The 15,790-nt window shown below is 47.3% G+C and overlaps 1 protein-coding gene across 3 annotated transcripts in view; it reads right to left on the bottom strand.

Annotated features, from left to right (window-relative positions):
* Positions 1–246: 246 nt before the first annotated feature.
* LOC309343519 (ADAMTS-like protein 2) overlaps positions 247–15,790 on the bottom strand; it is a 38,415-nt gene continuing 22,871 nt past the window's right edge. For 2 of the 3 annotated variants that reach the window (XM_081865149.1, XM_081865151.1), the window contains exons 11-18: positions 14,730–14,836; positions 12,009–12,135; positions 9,642–9,855; positions 7,022–7,177; positions 5,050–5,220; positions 2,608–2,784; positions 1,469–1,613; positions 247–899 (exon numbers count right to left, since the gene is read on the bottom strand). In XM_081865149.1, coding sequence (XP_081721275.1) covers positions 781–899; positions 1,469–1,613; positions 2,608–2,784; positions 5,050–5,220; positions 7,022–7,177; positions 9,642–9,855; positions 12,009–12,135; positions 14,730–14,836 — 1,216 coding nt within the window. In that variant the 3' untranslated portion in view covers positions 247–780. Of the gene's footprint in view, positions 900–1,468; positions 1,614–2,607; positions 2,785–5,049; positions 5,221–7,021; positions 7,178–9,641; positions 9,856–12,008; positions 12,136–14,729; positions 14,837–15,790 lie in introns of those variants that run through there. The other variant, XM_081865150.1, reaches the window with a different exon arrangement.

Below are 15,790 nucleotides of genomic sequence, written 5' to 3'. Positions count from 1 at the left end.
TGGGTGGTATAGATGGATGCTACGCAGCTTGCAGTTGTCCAGAATTGTTACACTGGCACCGCTCCAAAAAACTCAGAGAGCACACGCTCCCATTTTCCTTTCGGATTCATGAACACTCCAGGTGGCCTTCAGCAAAGAACAAATTCATGAAGGAAAGTTCTATCGGGTGGTACTAGCTACAACAGCTAAATTAAATGTCTCTGGAGACCCAGAGCAACAGCAAGAGGAAGCCATCACATCCTGTTGTCCAATGTGAGAAGTAGAATGCTGGACTAGCTGGACTTTTTGGTTTGATCCAGCAGGGCTGTTCTTTACATTTAAATGACTGCAAAATGCTCCTTACAATCTGATGCACTACATAAATGCAAAGGCCTGGATTCACCTAGATGCCAATATCAGCAGGGGACCGCCTACAGGCTAAAGGAGCGGGAAGGGGTGGCAGTTTATTAAGCCCCAGGTGTTCCACAATATGGGGGAGGTCAAGGATTTTAGCATTTCACGTAACATGATAAAGCACCTGCGAGGGGCACTCTGAAGTCTGACAGTTACATGTTGGTACTGTGGTTTCTAGAGACCTGATGTCTTTTTTTGAAAGGCCGTGTAAACAGGGTCCTTTTGACTGCTACATGAAAAAAAATACTTGCTAGCTGGCTAGGAGTTCTTGCAAGTCAGGAACCATGGCTTCCGGTCTAGAATGCAGATTTCAGTAAAGTCTTCTGGTGTTTAAGGACATTTTGCTCCTTGTTCTGGGCAGGGAAGTTACAACAGCCAGATGTGGAATCAGGGCAACTTGCTCCTACAAGATCTACAGCAAGCCTTCCTGTAGTACCAGTGTGAGCACAGCTTCACTTTTAGAACCAGCACACAGTTAGCCGTCGTTTTGTCTTCACAGTCTTCATCTAAAGAGTGGAAAATAGGACAACAGGCGTCAGTAAGAGAGTAGCTTGATCCCTCCCTGGCCATCCCACACGAACTGAGCTAATTTATTTCCAATATGTGGCTGACTTCGAATTTATATGGGGACCGTAGTCTCCTTGTCTCTGCAGTTCTTGGCCAACATGTACCCTTTATTCCATTCTTTTCATTAGTTTTTGTTGTCCTCCTCCAATCCTTTCCTCTGGCCTTCCCTTCTGCTCATTTGTCAAGACCACCCTTCCACAAATCCTGCCATCCTGGACCCAATGTTTCACCACTGCCCCATTCTTTTCCATGCACCTGCCTGCCCTGTCTCTCTCTCTCTCGGAGCTAAACCGGTCCTCCAATGGCAACCACAGACCCTCCTGCTCGCATCACCCTTCTGTGACATCGCAGCCGGTCAGCCAATCGTTAGGAGAGCCAGTCAACGTTGCCGTTCTGCTTCTCTGCCGCACAATCCCCACGTGCATTACAAAGCAAAAATAGCTGTGACCCTTCTCTCTCTCAGGACTGAGCCTGCAAGGGCACCCCCTGAGGAAATTGTCCCCCTTACCTGGGGCATCTGTGGGACACAACTGGAGCTGGCATGTCTGCTTGGCTTCAGGCTTGGAAGCTGACTCACAGCCTTGCCCCAGGACTTCCCCTTGGTAGCATTTCACCTCACGGAAACGCAGGCCTGTGCCACAGGTCTTGCTGCACTGTGGGAGGCAGAGGGGGGCGGGGGTTAAAAATCAAGATAACTAAATGTTCCCCAGTGGCAGGAAAGGGGGATACGGAGTGCAACGTTTATAGCAACAGAGGCGGCCTGTCAAAAGGGATCCCCGGAGGCTGTCCTGAAATGATAGAAAGCTCTTGCCCTAAAGGGACTTGCTCTCTCGGCTGAATTTTGCAGAGCTGGCTTAAGCTGGCAAAGGGCTGCTGTAGCAAAGCAGCACTGTGAAATGTAAATTAGTATTTTAATACAGTGGTGCCCCGCAAGACGAATGCCTCGCAAGACGAAAAACGCGCAAGACGAAAGAGTTTTCCGTTTTTTGAGTCGTTCCGCAAGATGAATTTCCCTATGGGCTTGCTTCACAAGACGAAACGTCTTGCGAGTTTTTGCGAGTTTGTTTCCTTTTTCTTAAAGCCGCTAAGCCGTTAATAGCCGCTAAGCCGCTAATAGGCTTGCTTCGCAAGATGAAAAAACCGCAAGACGAAGAGACTCGCGGAACAGATTAATTTCGTCTTGCGAGGCACCACTGTATTTGGAGCAGGGGTTCAGTGTGCACAGAAGCCAGGGTGGTTTGCATGTGGGCCTGATCAAATCAAATCTGATTGTGGCCCAGGAATGACTCTAGCCCAGGGGTAGGAAACATAAGGCCCAGGGGCTGGATGCGGCCCAATCGCCTTCTCAATCCGGATAGTGGACCGGCCCACGGCTGAAAAAGGTTGCTGACCCCTGCTCTAGCCCCCTGCTTAAGGGTGTTCCTGTTGGTGATCTGTCAAGGCTGGGTGATGAACAGGATGAGGACCCGCACAGGTGTGTGTGGTTCCTCATCTACTGAGTGGTTGAGACCCATAGTGCGTCCATCAGTTAAGAAGGCAGTTTCTGCAGGGCCTGTAGAAGGAGGTGAGGAGCAGATGGGGCTCATCCACCCTCTTTTCATCCCTATCTTAAGCCCCACTACAGAACTACCCCCCCCCTTCCTCTACCTGGGACCAAGAGGTGGAGAACCAGGTGGAGCAGGGTCTCTTGAAGCAGGATGCCTGCACTTCTGGCTTGGGGAGAGCGTCGCAGCGCTTCTCGGGGTACTCCTTGTACAGCCCATTTTCCAGCCCCACACACAGCACTGTCCGCATCTTGACACCTCGGCCACATGTCGCATTGCACTGGAAGGGAGCAAGAGGGGTTTCATTCAGTCGTCAGCATGTTGAATGTTGCATGAGAATGCTGCATGGGGTTATGCTGGGCAGTTGCCCCGTGGAATCGCCCATCATGCTTCTGACTGACGCCAGTTACCAGCTCAAGATGTGCTCTGGCAAAGCAGGTGTTGGAAGGAAGGCAAAGCTACAGTTGCCTCTTTGAAACAAAATTAAAAAATTCGGCACTGTAATTTGGAATCTATGTGATGTGGTTTGATTCGATGTGATTGGCCGGTTAATAAAAATTTATTTAAAAAAAATTTTTTTTAAATGAAATCTAGCACAAAGCAAAAGTTAACTTTTTGATTGATTCGAGGCTCGATCTATTCCCATTTTCATTATGTGAACCCTTACTGCAAGGGTGCAAGTTATTTTATTTTCATTATAAAATTTCCAATCCACTCAGTAAATATTTTTTTAATAATGATTTTTATCAAATCTTCCAAGTTATTACACAACTCCAATCAAATATATAGGGGTGCTTTTCATTGCACATTTTCTTTTTGACTTCCCATCCCACCTTTGTTGATGTTTTTGTTTTTATTCCCCCTTAATAGCTGTACCCGACCAAGGACTCAGCTACACTGGCAAAGAACAAAACACATTATGTGTGTTGTTTGTGCATGCTAACACTGTGACGCCAGATGGCGCTGTGGAGTTCCTTTTTTGCCAACCCGATTTCTCATACAAAGTTTGCAAAGCATTTAACCGAAACACTTCTTTGATGTGTCTAGATTCATTCTCAGTAAACTAGAGGTTATGTAGTTTTGCTTTCTGTTTTGTTTGTTTTTTCATAGCTATACCTCTTTTTTCACTAAAAGGAAAAACGGAGCCAGTTATCTCAAAAAACATGAAATGTAAACAGCAGTCTCTCACAGCAAGCCAATGGGCTGATGGGGAGGGGAGGGGGGAGGAGAGAGGATGGCAAAAAGGGAGAAATTAAAGCACATCTAATACATATTTGGACACAGGTGGCGCTGTGAGTTAAACCACAGAGCCTAGGATTTGCCGATCAGAAGGTCGGTGGTTCGAATCCCCGCCATGGGGTGAGCTCCCGTTGCTCGGTCCCTGCTCCTGCCAACCTAGCAGTTCGAAAGCATGTCAAAGTGCAAGTAGATAAATAGGTACCGCTCCGGTGGGAAGGTAAACGGCGTTTCCGTGCGCTGCTCTGGTTCGCCAGAAGCGGCTTAGTCATGTTGGCCACACGACCTGGAAGCTGTACGCCGGCTCCCTCGGCCAATAAAGCGAGATGAGCGCCGCAACCCCAGAGTCGGTCACGACTGGACCTAATGGTCAGGGGTCCCCTTTACCTTTTTAATACATATTTAAAGCACATGACATCCCTCAAAGAATCCTGGGAACTTTAGTTTCCACCTCACAGAGATACAATCCTCAGCACCCTGAACAAACCACAGTTCCCAGGATTCTTTGGGGGACGTAATGTCCTTAAAATGTGTGTTGGATGTGCTTTAAATTTAAGGTGTGGCTCTGCCTAGAAAAAAAATCCAGTTTTTGCTCTGGCGTGCAGCTACCCACAATAGTTTACTCCCAAAGCGATGCAGCCCTGGATAGGTGGGGGAAGCTCCTCACCTTTAGCTTAGAGGAAGGCAGATGGTTTAGCAGAAAATCAGCCTATGAGCGGCGCAGGAACCAGGCCAGCATCAGTAGCTGTACAGTGCCAGAAGGGACAACACTGGCTGCAGGTGGACTGAGAGCTGTGGTGATCTGTCTTCTGGCCACCTGCAGATGTGGTGATGGTGCTTGGAGCCAAAACCATATTGATGCTAGTGAGGTTTCTCCTTAACTATGGAAGCTACCTCAAATCCTGGTTTCAAATCTTGGTTAAGAGGGAACCCTAGTTGAGGTTGGTGAATTGGGGGCCAGGGAAGGGAAGAAGGATGCAATCCCATGGCTCCCTGTCATCTGCTTATAAAAGGGTTGGTTATTTTTAAAGTTGCTATTTCTCCTCCTAAATCTTATTTTGTAGTGCGCTGATTTTATGCAAGCTGCCTTGTGTCCTTTTATAGAAACTGGGGGGTGGGGGTTATAACAGAAACAATGAACCCACTGCTTTGACACCTCAGATACCCTACAAAGAGAAAGCTCAAGGGAAATCAGAAGCAGAAGGCAAAGCACAGAACTGAGTTAATGGTTAGTCAAGAAACCATTAAATGGGTGGTGTTGGCAAGAGTATCCTGTTCGTATGGAGGGCAAGACCAAGCGCGGACTCACCTGGTCCCATTCCTGTTTAACCCAATGCGCAGGGCAGTTCTTATCTCCACAGGGATAGATTGCTAGAGGCTTGGTGTTGGGGTTGCACAGGGAGTCGGAGATGACCTTCCCCTCCAAATTGCGACACGTGACAAAGCGGCTCATTCGTCCCTCACCACACAAACCTGAGCACTTGGAGAAACAAAGAGGCCTTTCAAGGTAACAGCGGCTGAGCATCAGTCTTTAATCAGGAAGGCGTTGGGGACATCTGTAAGACTTTGGACACATTTATGGTACGGGTGTATTCCATGCAGCCACAAGTAATATGGACAGAATGCAGAAATTGCCTTCTTTTTTTTTAAAAAAAGTACCTAACTAAAGTTACCAGATGTCCCCGTTTCCCGGGGACAGTCCCCGGGTTTACAAATCAGACCCCATTCAAAATCTTTTGAAGTTGAAAAGTGTCCCCGGATTAATTGGAAAAAAATCTGGTAACCTTAACCCAGACCTCACAATTGCAGAATAATTTCTAAAAATATGCATGCAGGGTCTGATCCAGGTACAGGACTCCCAGGCTAAGAAGATCTTATTACATGGGCACTGGTTACAGATAGGTAGCCGTGTTGGTCTGCCATAGTCAAAACAAAAAATTCCTTCCAGTAGCACCTTAAAGACCAACTAAGTTAGTTCTAGGTATGAGCTTTTGTGTGCATGCACACTTCTTCAGATACGAAGAAGTGTGCATGCACACGAAAGCTCATACCTAGAACTAACTTAGTTGGTCTTTAAGGTGCTACTACATGAGCACTGTTCCACAGCATTTGATATTTTCATTTACATACATCCATTCGAAATAAGATGAGTCAATATCCGGAATCACTGTTCAGTGTTGGACATCATATTTGCTGAATACACAAAGCTTCGCAGCTTGTCTTTCATCGTACAAAGTCTGGTACCTCGCTTCATTTTAAAGATTTTCAGAGACTATGAGACTAAAGATTTCATTTTGTACTGGTTTGAAGGAATTCTATAAAGATTGTCTGTTGCATATGTACATGGTCATCGTGTTGCCTAGACAGCGGCGTAGCGTGGGTTGTCAGCACCCGGGGCAAGGCAAGTAATTTGCGCCCCCTAACCCGGGGCAAGGGAAGTAATTTGCACCCCTAACCCCTAACCTGCCGCCGCTGCCAGCTTCTTCTTGCTGCTGCCTGGGCTGGGGTATTTACGGTAAGGTAGCCACGGCGGCGGCAGGGGGTCCGTGTCAGGTGATCTGAGGCGAGTTGCCGCTGGTGCTGCCACCCAAACGACACCGCTTGCCCGGAGGAGGAGGAGGGCAGAGAGGCGAGGAAAATGCAACATGGCCCAGCAGCTGCAGCAGCGGCGGCGGGGCTGTGAGGAGGGGCTGCCTGGCGCGCCCTCCGCGGCCCTGACGCGCGGGGACTGCGCCGAGCGCTGAGAACCGCTGCCTGCCGAATGCCTTCAGTCCGGACGCGCGCACAGCTCATCGGTTCCGCGAGACATATGGCTCTGCTACAGCCTGCGCCCGAGGCTCTTCGGCGACTCCGGAGGCGGCGAGCGCGCCCCCCCAGATGTTGCGCCCGGTGCGGCCGCCCCCCCTGCACCCCCATGCTACGCCACTGTGCCTAGACATTGCTGACGAAGCTTCCCAGAAAGACCGTTGTTGTGCTTCTGCCAACCTTGCCCAAAAACATATACCGAAAAAAGCTGAAAGCATACTCTCATTCCAGGGAGGCAGCAAGTCTGACCGGGAACTGAGTTTGTGACATGCTGGGATCCTTTGCCAGCCTATTTTCTTGGTTATGAAAGCTTGCAGCAAAAAGACAGGAATTGGTATGAGTCGCCGGCTGCCCACCTCAAAACCCACAGGCTCCCCACGGATGACAGACCTGTCACCTCCATGCCCTCTTAATCCGATCCTCTAAGATGGGGAAGGGAAGGGAGGAGAAAATAGAAAGAATGTTCTGTGACTCACCGGCCCCCAGTCAGAGGCAGTCCAATGCCAGTCGCAGGGGGGCCCTGAGCATTCCCGCTCACCGACAGGCCTCAATGACTCACTGCACAGATTGGGGTCTACAGAGCAGCGCACCTCCCTCTTCATCGTCCCCGGGCCACCGCATCGAGCAGAACACTATAAAGATGGGAACAGGATGATATGGGACAGGGAAAATGAAAAACAGCGTCAAAGATGCAAGCCCCAAGGAAGCAATTATTCTTCTGTGGACAAGCTTGTTCCTTCATAAACAGTATGGGATCACCCTTTCCACTCAGGAAAGCGACCTAATATTCCCAAAGTGATTAATATCGCAAAGAATTTATGTCAGCTCAAGGTCAACATGCATGCCTTCCTAACAGAGCCATCTGCCCCAGGCAGAAGAATTTAAGTACAGTGGTTTAAAAAAGCAAATGGTAACTAATTTATTCACAGTATAGTTTATTGTGGGGAGGGGAAGTTGGGTTGTTGTTGTTGTTTGCCTCAGATGTTGAAATAATAATAATATTAAATAATAATAACAAGAACAATTATTATTATTATTATTATTATTATTATTATTATTATTATTATTATTATTTCTACCCCGCCCATCTGGCTGGGTTTCCCCAGCCACTCTGGGCGGCTTCCAACAGGAGGTTAAAAATACATTAAAGCATTGTTCTAGTTACAGGTAGGTAGCTGTGTTGCATGCACACAAAAGCTCATACCAATAACAAACTTAGTTGGTCTCTAAGGTGCTACTTGAAGGATTTTTTTTATTTTATTAAAACATCAGTCATTAAAAACTTCCCTAAACAGGGTTGCCTTCAGATGTCAGATAGTTGTTTATCTAAACAACTAATGTCTAAATGTCAGATAGTTGTTTATTTCTTTGACATCTGCAGGGAGGGTGTTCCACAGGGCAGGCGCCACTACCGAGAAGGCCCTCTGCCTGGTTCCCTGTAACTTCGCTTCTCGCAGTGAGCCTTGGAGCTAGGTCAGAGCCCAATATTCTACATAAACACAGTGGTACCTCTATGTAAGAACTTAATTCATTCCGGAGGTCCGTTCTTAACCTGAAACTGTTCTAAACTAGAGGCATGCTTTCACTAATGGGGCCTCTTAATGCCACTGCGCCACTGGCACACGATTTCTGTTCACATCCTGGGGCAAAGTTCTCAACTTGAGGTAACTCTTCCAGGTTAGTGGAGTTTGTAACCTGAAGCGTTTGTAACCTGAGGCATTTGTAACTCGAGGTACCACTGTAATAGTTGCTGTGTAGTCTAAGATATCACGGTTCTAGCCACTGCCCCCCACCCTGGCAAGAGCATACTGGAAATTATGGTCTAGATTTCAGATTACAGTGGTACCTCGGGTTACATACGCTTCAGGTTACAGACTCCGCTAACCCAGAAATAGTGCTTCAGGTTAAGAACTTTGCTTCAGGATGAGAACAGAAATCGTGCTCCAGCGGCGTGGCAGCAGCAGGAGGTCCCATTAACTAAAGTGGTGCTTCAGGTTAAGTACAGTTTCAGGTTAAGAACGGACCTCTGGAACGAATTAAGTACTTAACCCGAGGTACCACTGTACTCAGAAAAAGCAGAAAGGGGCTGAACATGTCTTTCTTTTATTCCTTAGACGGGGAGGGGGCAGGCAGTACAGCTGGATGACACGCCAGTAGACTAAACTTGCTTTTCCTTGGCTTTCTGAATACTTGTGCTAATAATTGTGGAGCCACTGAGCACTCATTCCAAGTGAAATGGGACATTAGGTTATTACCACTACTGATTTATTAATTGTTTGCTATGCATTGATGTGCAAGGAGCAGTCCCTGGGTGGGGAAATATAGAAAAGGTGCCATAGGGGGCTGTGAACATGGTTGAAAGAGAAGCAGAAATGCATGGAGTGCTTTACTCTTTCCTGGGAGTTTGTGCTGTTGGGCAACAATGGATTTACGATGGAAATAAAAATAAATGAAAACAGAGTTTGACCCTCACACTTGAGCCCACCCCGCTTCAAATGATAATAATACGCTAAGGCTGCTATCTTCCTTAAAACGGATTTCATGTCCGTGATTCTATTGCGTAAGATGAAGGTAAAAGTAAAGGTAAAGGGACCCCTGACCATTAGGTCCGGTTGTGACCGACTCTGGGGCTGCGGCGCTCATCTCGCTTTACTGGCCGAGGGAGCCGGCGTACAGCTTCCGGGTCACGTGGCCAGCATGACTAAGCCACCTCTGGCGAACCAGAGCAGCACACGGAAACGCCGTTTACCTTCCCGCCGGAGCGGTACCTATTTATCTACTTGCACTTGATGTGCTTTCGAACTGCTAGGTTGGCAGGAGCTGGGACTGAACAACAGGAGCTCACCCCGTCGCGGGGATTCGAACTGCCAACCTTCTGATCGGCAAGTCCTAGGCTCTGTGGTTTAACCCACAGCGCCGCCCGCATCCCTTAAGATGAAGGTAATCAGGGTTAAAACATCACAATTCCCTTCTTTTGCTCCCCAAGTGCCTAAAAGGGACATTTGTCTTTGCGCTCGCAGAGAGGCTCGCTTAGCTATTTCCCCCGGCCCATGCTGTAAACCTTTTTTTTGCTGCACTTGCCAAAGAACCACATACCTCAGACCACTCTGACAGCTCCCACTGTGGTCCACAAGCTTTGTTCTTGCAAGATTTCCGCTCCATGGGCCTGGCTAGCCCTGCCGACTCGCACATGTCATCGTAAACAGAGCTGTCAAAGCCCGGAGCCAGCATCTTCCAGCAGCGCACCGTTCGGTACTGATAGCCTTCGCTACAGGTCCTGGAACACTCGCTCCACCGGCTGGTCTCCCACCTCCACGCAGGCGCCAATGGCGAGAGAGAAGAGAGAGCAACCATGGCTTAGTCTGAGCAAACTTGGAAGGTCAGAGCAGTAGAATTACCCGAGTCAAGAAAACAGAAGAGCCTTCCAAGTTTCCAAACTACATGAGGCTCTATAACAGGGGTCAGCAAGGCTTACCGGGCATGGGCCAGATCGCTCCCGTGGAGATACTCCGTGGGCCGGACTGGCGCAGCGTGACACTGGAAATCGTGTCAGCACGTCTGCGGCACTGGAAATCGCTTCTGCACATGCCCAGATGCCAGAAACCATGCCTGCACAGAAGCAATTTCCAGAGCCACAGAAGAGAGCCCCCGTGCCATGCTGCGCCAATTTAGTGTAGCGCACGGAGACACACCGAGCAGGCAGCTCGGTTCGGGGGCAGCTCGGGGGCCGGTTAACCAGCCCCCATGGGCCGCTTCCAGCCCGTGGGCCTTAGGTTGCCAACCCCTGATTTATAACCACACAAGAGTGAACTGAATTTCCCACTAAAAATATCAACTCTGCAATTCATTATACAGTGGTGCCTTGAGATGCGAACAGGATCCATTCCGGAGCCCCATTTGCATCCTGAATAGAACATAAGATGCGACTGTGCATCTGCGCATGCGTGGGTCACGTTTTGCCACTTCCGCGCATGCGCGTGATGTCATTTTAAGCGTCTGTGCATAAGCGAGCGGTGAAACCCGGAAGTAACACGCTCCGTTACTTCCGGGTTGCCGCGGAGCGTAACTTGAAAATGCTCCACCTGAAGCACATTCAACCCAAGGTATGACTGTCTATCATTTCCCAGCAAGCTTTAACCTTACTGAAAGACCAACACATATGATAAAAAGAACCTTCTTTTTACATAATGAATTGAAAAGGATGTTCAAAATAACGTTGTTGGTTTTTTAAAAACAAAAACCCAGAAGCTTTTCTTTTGGGAATTATAGAGACAGAACCACCCAAATTGTACAGAAATTTATTTAGGTATGCTACTAGAGCAGCAAGAATGCTAATCGCCCCAAAATGGAAAGAAGCAGAAGTCCCAGCAAAGGAAGAATGGATACAAAAACTTATGGAATATGCAGAAATGACAAAACTTACCGGAAGAACAAGAAATCAAGATAACTAACTTTTTATAAAAGAATGTAAATGGTTTATTGAATATTTACAGATAAATTTCAAACAGATAAAAGCATTGGCAGGATTATTGCAATAACCTGCAGTTTCGTAAGAGTATATATTTAAAGTAGATAATCAAATGAATTTGGATATGCAGAAGATATTAAAAAATAAATTTAAAGAACTGCAGAAAGAGGGGGAAGGAAGTCAAGTTTAGAAATTTTAAATTGATTGTAAAACTAAAAAAATGTATAAACTTGAAAAGTATAAATAAAAATTTTATATATATAATCTCTGCAAGCTGATTTTGGTTTACCAATTAAGTAAACAACCACAAAGCAAAGAAATTTAAAGAATATCTACAGAAACATTGTAAAATTAATGAATGTTAGAAAGATGCTGGAATGAATTTACATGGTTTTAGCAGAAAGGTTATAAAGAATTATGCTAAAATAGATTGTTAACGGGTTAAAGTGTAATATTTAAGATCAAATTGTGTTAAGATAAATTATAGAACAAAATTTTGTGAAAGAGGGAAAGGTCTTGCTGAAACAATTATGAATTAAGAATACAAAAAGGGAGGCGCGAGGAAGTCATGGAAATAAGCAAATGAAAGATGAATATATGGAAATATTGAATGTTGTTTTTAAATGTTATTGTTTAGCTGTATTTTTTCTTTGTTTTTGAAGTATTGTAATCTTTTTTATTACTACTGTTTGTTTTTCTTTTTTCTCCTTTTCTCCTTTTTTCTCTTTTTGTAATTGTTAAACTTTAAACTTTAATAAATATCTTTTAAAAAAAATAAGTAAACAACCACAAAGCAGAGTCCTGCAGTCGTTTATAATTTCCCCAGCGTTTTGCAAATGTAAAGTTTTTGCATATTGTAAAGGAAGACAGAAGAACACAGTTAACCCCCTTCCATCAACCTCAAACTATAGATTTCATATTCTGGTTCAGGATTAAGATTGCATACCTACAATCCCACCCCAGTCCCGTTCTGGAAACTGGCTCCTATCACTCACCTAGGCTGGCAGTCTCTGCCTGTGCAAAACTCATGGGTGGGCTCAGGGCGCGTCAGGGCGTCACAATACGCTTCTTCCACTTCCACTCCGTCATAGCGGACGCACATGGCGTAGGAGCTGCTGATCCCTGGGTGGACAACCAAAAGTGTTTCTTAGAATCATAGAATCGTAGAGTTGGAAGAGACCACAAGGGCCATCGAGTCCAACCCCCTGCCAAGCAGGAAACACCATCAGAGCACTCCTGACATATGGTTGTCAAGCCTCTGCTTAAAGACCTCCAAAGAAGGAGACTCCACCACACTCCTTGGCAGCAAATTCCACTGTCGAATGGCTCTTACTGTCAGGAAGTTCTTCCTAATGTTTAGGTGGAATCTTTTTTCTTGTAGTTTGGAACCATTGCTCCGTGTCCGCTTCTCTGGAGCAGCAGAAAACAACCTTTCTCCCTCCTCTATGTGACATCCTTTTATATATTTGAACATGGCTATCATATCACCCCTTAACCTCCTCTTCTCCAGGCTAAACATGCCCAGCTCCCTTAGCCGTTCCTCATAAGGCATTGTTTCCAGGCCTTTGACCATTTTGGTTGCCCTCCTCTGGACACGTTCCAGTTTGTCCGTGTCCTTCTTGAACTGTGGTGCCCAGGACTGGACACAGTACTCCAGGTGAGGTCTGACCAGAGCAGAATACAGTGGCACTATTACTTCCCTTGATCTAGATGCTATACTCCTATTGATGCAGCCCAGAATTGCATTGGCTTTTTTAGCTGCCACGTCACACTGTTGGCTCATGTCAAGTTTGTGGTCAACCAAGACTCCTAGATCCTTTTCACATGTACTGCTCTCAAGCCAGGTGTCACCCATCTTGTATTTCTTTTTAGTCTTTTTAGTCCCTGTTTGTTAAATGGCCCCTAGCAGCTTCCCTGATGGCTGCTAAGCAGCCTAAGCGACTGATATTTTCCCACTGCCCCAACCAGCACTTTTCCAGATCTCATCTGATGGGAGAAGATGGCCTTGCCTCCACAGGAAGACCAGCATCCCACAATGCCCATCTTTCCAGAAGGACTTTGTAGACCTCTGCTTTCCAGAGAAGATCCAGAAGCATGGGAGGGCAAGCTACTCGTGTTTCCTTTCTCATCTCTTCCTTGGAAGACATGAAGCATAGATGTCAACTTACAGATTTGAAAATGAGGGACCAGCAGCCTCGAAAATAAGGGATCAGCAGCCAAAATAAGGGATTTTCCAAGTACAGGTATGTTCGACTTTTGAGCCCCTCCAAGCCAAAGTCAGAAAGCCCAGCCAGCAGCCAAATGAAGCCTCAAGCGGTGGTTCCCACAGCGCAGCAACCCAGCAAAGAGGATGCAGTAATGAAAACCACCGTCACCTCTCCGCTGGGAAGCGCTGAGCAAAGGCGAGTCCCCAGGCAACGTGGCCAATTTGATCAGCACAAAGCATGCAAGCTCCACCCCCTAGTCGTTCTTAGACTCCTTATTGGGTGAGCAACGCAGCCAAGCAACACAGTTGGAGCCTCCCTCCTCCCTGGCCGGCAGGGAGGGAGGGAGGGAGGGAGAGGAGCTGCTTCCTTTGGAACCCGGGAAATTTAAGGGACATCATCAATAAGGGACAGTAGCGGGAAACGGCGCTGGGATAAGGGAGTTTCCCGCCAAATAAGGGACAGTTGACAGCTATGACATGAAGGGGCTCTGAGCAGCTGAGCTGGACAGCATCTTAAAGCATCACAATTAATGCTGGGATATGAATGAAGAATCAAGGCTGTGCAATGAACAATTATGTCATTAAATTTAATTCGTATCAATTAATTTAAAAATACGATAGTTTATTGCCTATGTGCACTGTGGCGGGTTAAATGCTCCAGGGCAGCTAGAGAACAAACCTGCTAAAAAGTCAGTCATTGTGCCATATGGATGCACAGAGTGGCTTAGAACGAGGAAGGGCTGCATTTAGGAAGGTCCAAGTTCAGCTCCCACCAACCCCAGGGACCGGGCAGCAGGGAGGTCCAGCGCCGAGGGCCTTCTGGCGGTTCTCTCACTGAGAGAAGCAAAGCTACAGGAAACCAGGCAGAGGGCCTTCTCGGTGGTGGCGCCCTCCCTGTGGAACGCCCTCCCACCAGATGTCAAAGAGATAAACAACTACCTGACATTTAGAAGACATCTGAAGGCAACCCTGTATCAGGAAATTTTTAATGTGTGGCATTTTCATGTATTTTTAATCTTTGTTGGAAGCTACCCAGAGTGGCTGGGGAAACCCAGCCAGATGGGCGGGGTACAAATAAATAAATAATAATAATAATAATAATAATAATAATAATAATAATCATTATTATTATTATTATTAGGCAGCACTGCCTGTCCATGCAAGCAACAGTAGACTAAATGGACCAACTGGCTGTGCTAGGAAGGGCTGATGGGAATTGTAGTCCCAGACAGCTGGAGAGGCGACGACAGCTGGAGAGGCACCAACTTTTGAGGGGCCACTCCATGCAGAATTTGTGGTTGAAGAGTTAAGAATGCAGAGGCGAAGTAAACAGTCAACGGATACCTGAATGAAGAGCAGATGCATTCCTGTCAACCTACAATACCAGACTTTCAGGCTTATTTCTAGAAAAGATATCTCTGGGTGCTAGGAAACGAGGCACATTCAAGCAAAAGGTTGGGTCCCTCGCGAGAATTGCTCTCGAAAACCATCACCTTCGCAGCAAAGCTACCTGAGGTGCACGTTGAGCTGCAAGGGGCATAGGCCGATACCTTCCAGCGATACATGTCAGCCAGGCTGATGTCGTCGTGGCCGAGGGGATTCAGCTCAAAGTCGTTGCTGTAGGGAAAAAGGAGCTTGCATGAACTCACGGGTGGATTGTCTACTCTGGGAAGGAAAGGCCAACCTTTCTGGGATTCTGAGGGGACTAGGAAAGGAGCCCGGGTGTGAATGCAGTCGTTGCTCCCCCAGAAACTGGTGCAGACCAAATCTGACGCATTTCAAAACTCAAGTGCTGGTGGCCTGTCAAGGATGCCATTTTTTAGGCCAGTAATTCTCAAAGAATGGACTCAGACACCTTAGCATGACACAAGGAAGGCATAAATTAAGAAGAAGAAGAAGAAGAGTTTGGATTTGATATCCCGCTTCATCACTACCCTAAGGAGTAGCGGCTAACATTCTCCTTTCCCTTCCTTCCCCACAACAAATACTCCGTGAGGTGAGTGGGGCTGAGAGACTTCAGAGAAGTGTGACTGGCCCAAGGTCACCCAGCAGCTGCATGTGGAGAAGCAGGGATGCAAACCTGATTCACCAGATTATGAGTCCACTGCGTAAGCAGGGGAAAGCTTCACTAAAGGTAAAGGGACCCCTGACCATTAGGTCCAGTCGTGGCCAACTCTGGGGTTGCGGCACTCATCTCGCTTTATTGGCTGAGGTAGCCAGCGTACAGCTTCCGGGTCATGTGGCCAGCATGACTAAGCCGCTTCTGGCGAACCAGAGCAGCGCATGGAAACACCGTTTACCTTCCCGTCAGAGTGGTACCTATTTATCTACTTGCACTTTGACGTGCTTTCGAACTGCTAGGTTGGCAGGAGCAGGGACCGAGCAACGGGAGCTCACTCCGTCGGGGGGATTCGAACCGCCGACCTTCTGATAGGCAAGCCCTAGGCTCTGTGGTTTAACCCATAGTGCCACCCACATCCTGAAAGCTTCAGTGGGGCCTCGCAAAAGAGGCTGCCCTCTGTGCCCCTAGTGGGTCCCTGCTCTGGCTTTGCGGTCTTCCCATCCGTCTTC

Source organism: Podarcis erhardii (genome assembly GCF_964252035.2).
Source record: "Podarcis erhardii genome assembly, chromosome: 6".
Lineage (NCBI taxonomy): Eukaryota > Metazoa > Chordata > Lepidosauria > Squamata > Lacertidae > Podarcis > Podarcis erhardii.
This window is presented reverse-complemented; position numbering and strand designations above follow the sequence as displayed.